Source organism: Lytechinus pictus, chromosome 7 (assembly GCF_037042905.1).
Source record: "Lytechinus pictus isolate F3 Inbred chromosome 7, Lp3.0, whole genome shotgun sequence".
Taxonomy (NCBI): Eukaryota; Metazoa; Echinodermata; class Echinoidea; order Temnopleuroida; family Toxopneustidae; genus Lytechinus; species Lytechinus pictus.
The window spans coordinates 28,578,348-28,589,939 of NC_087251.1; the positions used below are offsets into that span (position 1 = coordinate 28,578,348).

Below are 11,592 nucleotides of genomic sequence, written 5' to 3' on the forward strand. Positions count from 1 at the left end.
AGTATTCTGTTCTCAAGAATTAGGAGAGTGAAGAATTGTACATTTGTGAAAACTCATTTATTTGTAATTATGAAACACTTTGCAAGATTTTCATATTTTTCATGAAAAAATAGTTTTTCTGACTTCAGAGAAAGTGGAAATAACTAGATCATGTTTAAAACGTTTTTTTTTAGATTGCTTTTAGAGACTTTAAAAATATAATTGGTGTTTTAATAAGTCTTTATCGCCCAGGGTAGTGTTAATGATGTTCTTCCTGAGTGATCATTAAAAGCAACCATTTTATTATGAGGCAGTCTAAATAAAGAAAGGACTGTGAATATGATGACAGTGACGCACTGTCTTAAGTTCTTTAAAAAAAGAGTTTTTCCCTAAAGAGATGATGTGTTTGAATATTATATATGAGGATGGAGATTTGACAATATTAGTTCAGTCCTGAACAGTTCTTTCTCTTATACTGTAGTTTTTGTATTCATATATATGTTTTATTATTTGTATTTTGACGATGCATCTATCAGAAGAGCAGTTTATTTCAATTTGTATTGTCTTTGTTGTTATATTCCTATGCACTCTCAAGATAAGTGATTTCTAAATTACACTATTATTGAATACTTCATTAATTTCGAGTCACTGAATGATTTATTTTTCTAGGAATATCAAGATGAGATCAAACAAGCTAAGCCCAACAAGACCCATCTAGAAGCAGTGGGAGCGAAACTAATTCCAGCTAGCAATGAGGCTCGAGCCAGTGATATTGAGTACAAGTTGGCCAAACTGAATGACCGCTGGATGAGACTCATGGAGCTGGTGGATGCAAGGTGAGTTTGAAAGTTCGCATACTGTTTTGGTCATTGAGTGAATGATTGAGTCTTACATGTTGAGTTTTGCATGGGAAAGATAGGAACTGTTTGAGTAAAACATTAATCAGCTTCAAAGACAAAGAGGTAAACATGGTGATGATTTGGGGATAAATGCTGATAGATTTTATTTGAGTGTATATACTCACATGAAATAAAAATCTATACAGTGCGTCCCAGTAATAGGGAAACCAGGATTCACATGTCTTTATTCTTTAAAGACAATTGATAATGATATTTTATTTACATACTCATATTCCTCTTCATTTTCATACATAATATGAGACAAACACTTCACGCATTAATGCGTTAAAGACGAGTTTGAAATTTTAATGTCAAAACCAGGTTGCGCAGAAAACTTGGACAAGATTGGTTTGTGAAACAACGACTGTGCCTATTCGACAATTATTATTTGTTTCTCGTCACCTGTGCCTGGGAGGCGAAAAGCGAACTGAATCACTATGACCCGCAGGTCTCTCCTCTCGATATAACTGATTGGGGGGAGTGCAGGTGGACCACTACACTGGGGTTTCCCCCTACTCTTATGCGAAAAGTGCAGTGGGTTCTTAACGTGCAATGGTGGTGACTCTCCTCTACACGGGGCCTTCATTTAACGTCCTATCCAAGGGACAGAGTGTTTTCCATTGTAACATAGCCTGCATAGATCTATGAAACATGGGAGAGACGTTTACACACAACGCACTGCCTTCAGTCATCCGCCCGGGGTGGACTTGAACCCACGATCTTTGGTTCGACGGGCATACGCATTACCGACTGAGCCAAAAATGCTCTCTTTAATTGACAATTGGCTTATTAGAATTTCTGTTATATTCTTTGTTAAGATTCTCTAGCTGATCCCTGAAACGAGAGTGGATTCAGATTCACGCATGAGTTTCTGCGCAAATCGTTTCTGATATGCCTCAATATGTATTGTTTCTAATCTGCCATGCGTGAATGATTTGCTATGCTGTTGGTTTCAAATTAGAGAGGAGATTCTTTTCTTGCCATGAGTATCAAATTTATAGTAAAAACATACTTAATAATTGTGAAATCTATCTCTGAAAACAGGTTTTCTTTTTTATGGGATGCTCTGTATAGGAATCAGGATTTGTCAAAATTTAAATGATTTGAGTTGAGTCAACATTTGTGAATTTATATCATTAGCTTGGGTGTTGAGTAAAAGTGAGGCAAACTCAGTGACAGTTGGATGAGACTCGTGTAGCTGGTTGATGCAAGTTGAGTTTGAGACTTTTGATTTCACTGTGATTGAGTGAGCAGATAATATTGATATTAAATGTGACTTACATAGGATAGATATGCAGCTGTTAGAGGAAAACAGAATTTGGCTGATGAGAGTTTTAGAGGGATGATGAGTTTGTTGTGAACGTTTAATGTTGAGTCAACACGTTAGTTTAAATTGTATCACTAGCTTGGATATTGAGCAAAAGTTGAGTAAAATCTGAATAACTTTTGGATGAGACTCCTGGAGCCAGTCAGGCAAAGGTCTTGGGAGGCATGCATCGGAAACACATGCATTCACAACTTTCTGAAAATGCTCTCTTTTTTAAGAGAGAAAGGCATTAATATTATATTAAGAGCTAGTTGACACATAAGTTTTGATAAAAAAATTACCGCGGTAAATTATTTTGAGCTTGCAGATGAGATTGAGTAAACCTTATTGAGATGATTAAACAAGCCTTGAAATGAACCATAGTTTTTTACCTTTTCCTGTAAGAATTGGCTGTAAAATAGGGAATGGTTATATTATAATAAATCTATTTAAAATAGGGAATGGTTATATTATAATAAATCTATTTTATTTGTTGAAATGATGAGGCTGTGTAAAAACGGAAATCTATTTGCGTTATTCATTTGGTTGGATGTGTGGCAAGTCAGATTTGAAAAAGGAGAGGCACATGACATGTATACATGAATGTTTGATATGATCAATTCCTTATGGGCATCTGTAGTGCAAAATACAAGGACAAGGGGTACATCATGGTCAAGCTCACAAGGCGTACTATCCATACCTAAGGTCAATGCCTCCCTCTATACTGGTGATATACTCCCCAATGGCATGTATGGTATGCAGAGAACACAGCGAGAGAACATCCTGCAGAGAAATCAATTACTTGGTGTGTGCATGAATTGAAATAAACACTATTCATGATGTTTATTTCTTCCACACACTTTTTTATTCTGTCAGTTAGGGTAACAGATGTTTTATTTTTGGATACATTTTGTAGTGAGATTTATGGTTAGATATCAGTTGATACACATAATAAAGATCTGTAAATTTGATAAGAATCCCCTAGTTTTTGTGATGAACTCACTGCATTTTGTATACTTATGGTACAAAAAGCATAATGTTACTAATTTGATGGATTGATATGATAATTGTGTTTGTTGAGTATAGCCCCCCCCCCTCTCTCTCTCTCTCTCTTGCTCTCTGGTCAGTGTGAACAAATAGGGAAAGAAAAGATATTGATTTTTATTTTTCAAATTTCAAATGTTAGAAAATCAATAGAAAGTGTTTACCACAGATACATTCTCTTAATAATGAGGATTTGTTTGTTGAAGGACATGAGCGAGTGCCATCACTTACTTGTGTGCCCTTAGCGAAGTAGATCACCCCCTTCAGTGAGCATCTATCAGCACCTTACAACAACTGGTTTCAGTCAAAAGCATTATTTACAAGCAGCAACAGAGCAGAGTGAACAATTGTGTTTACAAACTCCTTTGGTAAAGTTTTGAGCCCCAGCCTTTTTCGTACCAGTATAGGCCTATGTAGCTTTCAATCTGTTCCTGCAAGACAGTGTATGACATACACACCCAGATTTGTAGAGGATTTTGACTATTTCTTGCTGATTTTGGATTAGTTTGGAGGATTTGAGTCATGAATGTTTGCAGTACAGTGACCATGATGGATAAGCCTTTGCTGATTAGTATCTGAAAGTGAATTGTTGCAGAATACAGGGATATCAAATTTACTAAGCTGTTCTATATAATGGATCCTCTAGCATTTGAGTTGGATTTGGGTATTTTCTATATATTTTTGATATATTCTATTGAAGTGAAGACCTTTTCCTTGGCTTTTGGAAGATTGTTGGTGCACTACATAATTTGATTTTTGTTTGTTATTGATGCTAGGAAAATGGAAAAAAAAATTATTTGTATGAAATCAGCTATAGGCAACTAATACTTCGAGCGGGTGATCTTCTACTCTAACTTGAACCCAAATTTACACTTTTATATAAGAAGGGATCTGTTTCACTTTTTTGCCAACCAATCATTTCTTTACTCTGTATTTTTTTTCTTCAAATGTAGCGGCTTAGACCACACTTTATTAAAAGTCAATCTGTATTTTTCTTATAAATTCTTTGTCACGTCATAGGCCTATGTGTAATCGCTGCATTATTATTGCATAGCTTTTATACTTTGGGCAGTTCAATTGAAAAACTTAAATCTTTTTATTGACCAGCAGTATAACTTAGATAGGCCTAAGACAGGTTGAATGATAACCAATTTGCTGGTACCACCTAATGGGTTTATTGGGGTTATTCAAATAGGATTAGCCTACAGAATGAAGGGGTGTCTTTGCTCTTGTACTTACAGTGTTAGCCTTTTTCACAATAAATAAGTTCAGCCATGATAAACTTATTTGGAAGGTTATAACAGTTTGTGACCCTTGTTGATGTTTGCACATGATATATTACCTTAAAAGCTTGATTATATAGGCCCCTGATTGATAAATGATTTCTCCAACATTGTTTATTTCTTATTATAGGCCTACTCAGCGCATATTGAAGAGTTATTTTAAATTTTATTTCCCATTCATTATCTTAATATTTTCCCTATTTAAAGGTCAAGTCCACTCCAGTAAAATGCTGACTCGAATAAATAGAGAAAAATCAAACTAGCATAGTGCTGAAAATTTCATCGAAATCGGATGTAAAATAAGAAAGTTATGACATTTTAAAATTGCGCTTATTTTTCACAAAACAGTGATATGCACAAATGACTAGTTGAGTCAGTCGATGATGTCCATCACTCACTATTTCTTTTGTTTTTTATTGTTTGAATTATACATTATTTCATTTTTTATAGATTTGACAATAAGGACCAACTTGACTGAACCATGTAGTATCAAACAATGCTAATTCCACATGTTCAGGGAGGAATTAATCGTTGTATCCCTTGACAATGAGGAGAAAATTAGAAAATTTCATAATTCATATAATAAAATACAAAATAAATAGTGAGTGGATGATGTCATAGTCTCCTCATTTGCATACCAGCCAGGATGTGCATATAACTGTTTTGTGAAATTAAGCGAAACTTTAAAATGTCATAACTTTCTTATTTTACATCTGATTTTGATGAAATTTTCAGTGTTATGCTTGTTGGATTTTTCTCTTTTTATTCAAATCAACTTTTTGTTGGGGTGGACTTGTCCTTTGAAATGCTGGATGAGTAAAAATATCATTTCTGTGTATATCACCACAACATTCCGATGCTAAGTTATGAAAGGGTTATGAATCATTAGCTCATAGCCTAATTAACCCAAGACACCAGCCAGAAAACATTTCAAGGCAAATATCATGAACACATGTTCATATTCATGATATAACTTATTCACTTCACAGTGATACAGTGATATACATATGCCTGCAAGAGATAACATTTGATTTATCAGACTACCAAAGACTTACAGACTGATGAGTTAACCGAATGTTATCGTTCTGTATCACCACCAGTGCTTATATTTGCCGACTAGTATCTTGATAATTTATGAGTTGAGACAGATTTAGTCTGAAGGGGATATGGGTCATTTGTCATGAGTGAGACATCAAGGAAAGAACTTGACTGATTCGTGGGAGCCAATATCCAGGCATCTACCATCTTATTTCAAGGAGTGATTAAACTTTGGTTCAGTGAATTAATGATGATGACAGGCGTGATCATACCAAATATTGCTGGTCATTAAATTGACCACATGGTATTCGAGTAGACAGGCATACACATACTCCAAGCTTCAATTGATGTGGTAGATGAGTTTCAGTATTGGCCTTGTATGGAGAACATTTTGCTCCAGCTGTACTCTGTACTGAAAAAGGGATATATTTGATTTTCGTTCAGAACTTTTCCTTTGCATTCAGTGAAGCCTTTTACTTTCCTGCTTTATCAATTGCTGTTCTCAAGGTACTCTTTCCGAAATCTCTCCGAAATCTACAAAGGCTGCATGCCAAGTTTTGTTGTTTGTTTGACCTCAGTTCAATCACACTTACTGCCTTCTCAGAAGTGTGTTGGTTTGGGGGTAATTGTGAAGTGGGCACCATTATTAGAATGTTGATTTTCAACACAGGTTTTCTCCAAGTTGTGGATATTGTTCATCCAGATGGAATACATGACGGAGCCTTACAGCATTGATGAGGATTATATATGGACTGTTTGCAGCGTCGTATAGGACTCTTCTGTACATGACTCAATAGGAGACCGAATATACCATTGGGCCTTCATATTGCACTGAGGGAACATAAGGCTGTGAGAAGACTTGATATTATTATACTCAGTTTGTGATGTCTGAGGATTAAGTAATGGAAGTTTGATTTCAAGCTAGAGAACATACAGAGAGAAGGATCCAGGATCATCAGCCAAGGGTTTTACCCATAAACTTTCAAATCCTTGATTGTGCCAACATTGATATGTGATTGATCCTTCACTGTTATATGGAAATGGAGCATTTAAAGACTCCGGTAAAGGAGTTCAGGGCTTCTTCCCTCTCCTCTCCTGCTACTTCCCCCGTAACCCCAAGGTACAAAATAAACATGGGCTCTGTTGAAGAAGAAGAAGAAGAGGACCAAGAATTCAATATTTTCAGCTTACTTAAACCTAGGTAGGTCACTAAAAGAGTGCTGAAATAGAGGGTGTTAATTTTTTTGTAAAATGGTACTTGATGGGGTTTTTCTGTAAAGTGGAGAATGTTTGATGTTGATTTATGCTTCTAGATTCAATCTTCGTGCTCTGAAATTGATTCTGCACAAAATGTGTGAACGTGTGAGGCTTAATTCTCTATTTCTGATCTCCCGTGTCAATCCTTAATTTTCATCATCAGAAGCAATCACTGTTTGCTTGTGTCAAGAACATGCAGCTAAACATTCTTATTTAATTTTCAAATGAATGACAATGAACAATAATTTTAAACTGAGTATTGCTTTGATGATATTGATGCAAGTCGGAAATTTCATCAAATTTCATTATACTTTCAGAGTGAAGAAGTTGAAAGACACCTTGACTGCCGTCCAGCAGCTGGAGCAGGACATGAGTAAACTACGAGAATGGTTAAGCAGAGTAGAAAGAGAACTCAACACTCCGCTCACATACGAAACGTGTCATATGCTGGAGATAGAAACCAAACAGAAATTTCATGAGGTAAGTTTGACGAGTGGAAATTAGTTTTCTTATGTAGAGATGATTCAGAGGGACCCACTTGGTTTGGGAAGTGTAGTATATTGCTTTGATGCATGTAGCTCACATTGATCTAGAAAAATGTATTCATGGTTTTGCATTGGCAAGGCATACATTTAAATGCATGCGGTCAAGAATCCATCTGGTTTGTCTTCATTTTACATACCAGTCTACATTATATCTTATTTTATTGACTGCATGCATGTGAATGATTCAGAATATTTTGTTAAAGATTATAAATTGATGATTTCCCCCTTTAAAAATAACTTTTCATGATTCGCATCCATAGGACCAGTTTTGACAGTTCTATCATTTCCCAACCATGATACATGTACATATATACTGAATCAAAACCACCACAATACTTGGCTTTCTGATGAAAAAAAGTACTCTTTTGAAAATCCCTCCATTTGTCAAGGGATACAGAGCTCACAGGACAGGTATTCTCAATCCAAAGGGTTTTCAAATTCCTTCCCTTTTGAAAGCCATCCTCTAAACTATGTGGGAACAAAAGGACTGGAAAAACAATCTCTGAGCTCAGAAAGAGGGTCTCCATGCAGTAGAACCATTGATGCCTGACAGATTGACTCATTGTGCAGTCTTTACATCTCATAAAACTTTGAGGCCATCCAGAGGTTGGAATAACACAAAAAGAAACAGTGAATTTTGGGTCTTGTGTCACTGGAATGAATGGGACACAATGAACCTGCCCGTTAGAATCAGAGGAAATAAAACTTGAATGAAGAAATGGGAATCAGTATTGTATATTCATCACTTGAGAACATATTTCAGATAGTTTTGGTGGGATAACTTATGATCAACCATTTGGTATATTTGGAGGGTGTTTTTAAACTTGTATACAAATGAAATAAAGTTACAATAACTCAATGAATTAGATTATAATTTTTATCGACATGATCATGAAAACCATATTGACCTATATTCAGATTAGGTGAAACACACCCAATTTAATAATAGACATTTCCTCTGAATGTAAATAATTTGAAGTGCTTTGATTTTTTAGCTTGTCATCTAAATAATTTTTATGTTCTATTGCATAGAGATAGTTTCTAAGTTTAACAGTTTGTGTAATCTTTATATGCATTTTTTAACTAGAGCCTTGAATCGCTGTAATTGTGTTTCATGTTCTTGTCTATCATTTCATTATTTCTCTCAGATCCAACTTTAAAATGTCCTATTTTTCCCCTAGAAGTTAATAAAAGAATATTTACTAAACTTTTAAAGATCAACCTTGAGATCATAATATAGATACCTGTTTAATGGAGGCAGATGGCACATCATTCAGAATATCCATTCAAACATCAATATTTGTAAATATTTTTTTGTATTTGCTCCACCATACTTGGTGTCCACATGTCCACTCCATGTAAACACCCATCTCGTTTTATTCCTTCATCAGGAACTTCATAAAGACATTACCCGACATAGCAGTGGGGTTGCATCAGTACTAAACCTTTGTGAAGTGCTTCTTCATGATCAAGATGCTTGTTCAACCGATGCAGACTGTGAGGCTATCCGAACTGCCACTCAGACGTTGGACCAAAGATGGCATAACATCTGTACTCTGTCTGCAGAAAGGAAAATGAGGTTTGTCACATTCTTTCTTGACTCTAATGTAAGAAAAAGAAATGTTATTCATGATCTTCCATCACTGGTCTTTCAAGGTGTATGTGTCAATCATGGTCAGAAATTGGTAGAATATACTATTTTCTTCAAAAATGAACCATCAAATATTGGCTTTCCATAAATATTTTCTTATTTTTTATTGTGCTGAGAGTGTAGTAATGGAGCTAGAGTTAGCTCCATACTTGGAAAGTGGGATTAGATTAGAATACATAGATTCCAAAGCCCAAGGCCCATTTTCACAAAAGTTTACTAAGTTTTAATCTGTGAGAAGCAAATTGTAGTGCAAATCTAAATTCGCAGATGATGATTATTATGACTAGTTGATTAATCAGGATTGACTGCATTATATGCTTTGAGAAGAATTGAAGATGAATTGTCATATTAGATAAGTAAAGCTGGTAGTGGTTTGTGTACTGTTTTGTCAAATTGTAGATTGGATACTCAGTGACCCATGGTAACACTGTGGTGGTTATACTTTGAAATGATAGTGATATGTATACCTAATGTTAATTATGTTTTGGTATTCTTTTTGTGCAGGATCGAGGAGACGTGGCGCCTTTGGCAGAAGTTCAAAGAGGATTATGAGAGATTTGCTAACTGGTTAGAAAAGAGTGAGCAAGCCATCGCAGCTCCCAATTCATCCTGTACACCATATATTATCGTCAAAGAAGAAATTAAAAAATATGAAGTGAGTCTTATATGATATTGACAAGTGAATACTCTTTCTCTTTTGCCTATTAAATGTGTTACAGGGTTTTGAGTAGGTCCTTTGGGACAGGCCTCTCTACTATCATGTCTTGAATAATGTAAATACATTTCTTTACCCATCTTTTCCTACATGTTTCCAACTTCAACCTTAATGTACCATACGTAGTAGAAGGATAATGATCTGATCAAATGCCACAAAGGTCATTTTATACCTGAAAATAGCTTGGTAACCAAATAATAGTTTGGAGGATTCCACTTCAAACTTGGTATGCATGGGAGTGCAGGGGGTGTTTCACAAAGATTTAAGTATGACTTAGAGTCTCACTTAAATGTTGACACATACATTATATGCAACATGCAATCTTATTGATCCATACGCAGTAGTGCGCATCCTCTTGGCGTGATCTGACCAGTGCAGTGATGTCTTTTACATGCAACTAGGCATTTAAGTGCAACTCTAAGTCATACTGAAATCTTTGTGAAACACCCCCTAATGATCTGACAAATTCGGGGGTCATAATATCAAAGGTCACAGAGGTCAATATTTGAAAAAATTAAGAAGTTGATGTGTATATTCTTGATCTGGAAGTCGCAGAGGCATTTTGAATGCTTGCATTTGATAATTCATGTAGTTAATGTTGAATCTTTCATTATTATCTGTCAGAGAAACACAACTATTTTTCAAATCTTCCTTTCCAAATTCATTTTAAAAAATGATCCGATAAACCAGTTGCAGATAAAGAAAAGAGGCAAATTTTTTTACATGTTGCATGATGAATTTTGTTTCAGGCATTCCAACGTAAGGTTCATGAAAACCTCACCCAACTAGAGATGCTGAATAAGCAATACCGTCGTCTAGCAAGAGAGGGCAGAACAGATGGTGCTAATCAACTCAAGGGTCTTGTCCACACTGCCAATGATAGGTAAGAACATGCTCATTAATTCATAGTGTAAAAGAAACGTTGACTTCTTGAGGCACAATTTCTTATCCCACCGCTGCCACCGTATATTGAAAGGAATCCCTAACTTCTGGAAGCATGTTAAAATCTGAACTGACTGACAAAGAAGTTATCAGTTTATGAACTACAGTTTTGAAAAAAATGAAGCATTTAAGATGCAATCCTTAAATGCTTTAAAAAGAAAACAACAATGCTTCATTAGAAGTAATCAGAAATGACAGTCTTTTTCTCCCCCACAATCTTGTTCTCTTTATTTAGACAAAATCAGAACCAACTGCAGATTAGCTAGCCAAACAGAGTAAAGCATGAGATGATATCAAATTAGTGAAGGGTCTACTTAGATTTGTAATTTTCATGCTGGACATAAATGTTATAAATGTTTGTTTTTCAGATGGGATGCTTTAGCAAGAAGGTGCTGCAGCGTTTTAAGACGTCTTCGTTCACAGCAAAGTTTGAGAGACGAGTTCGAAGGGACGAGAGAGAGTATGGTAGTATGGCTGACAGAGATGGACCTCCAGCTGACCAACATAGAACACTTCTCACAGTCGGATATCTCTACCAAAACAAAACAAATGAAAGTAAGTCATAAGACTTCCACATTTTTGAGAATCACAAAGCTTTGGTGATCAGTTTGATGTCTTTTCAGTTGCTTACTTGTTCACGGGTTATTAACCCCAATTAGGCACTCCACAATCATTATTGTGACTGTAGCAGAGCTGCTGCTAGTGCCTCAGCATTTCAAGGAAGGTTATTCCAGTTGAGTACACATTAAAGGACAAGTCCACCCCAACAAAAAATTGATTTGAATAAAAAGAGAAAAATCCAACAAGCATAACACGGAAAATTTCATCAAAATCAGATGTAAAATAAGAAAGTTGTGACATTTTTAAGTTTCGCTTAATCAAAACAGTTATATGCACATCCTGGTTGGTATGCAAATGAGAAGACTGATGACG

General features: G+C 35.5%; 1 protein-coding gene across 1 annotated transcript in view; it reads left to right on the forward strand.

Moving 5' to 3' along the window:
- LOC129264616 (nesprin-1-like) overlaps window positions 1-11,592 on the forward strand; it is a 79,078-nt gene that overhangs the window by 55,976 nt on the left and 11,510 nt on the right. The window contains exons 25-30 of the mRNA XM_064102409.1: window positions 649-815; window positions 7,124-7,286; window positions 8,743-8,930; window positions 9,507-9,657; window positions 10,467-10,600; window positions 11,028-11,214. Coding sequence (XP_063958479.1) covers window positions 649-815; window positions 7,124-7,286; window positions 8,743-8,930; window positions 9,507-9,657; window positions 10,467-10,600; window positions 11,028-11,214 — 990 coding nt within the window. The remainder of the gene's footprint in view (window positions 1-648; window positions 816-7,123; window positions 7,287-8,742; window positions 8,931-9,506; window positions 9,658-10,466; window positions 10,601-11,027; window positions 11,215-11,592) is intronic.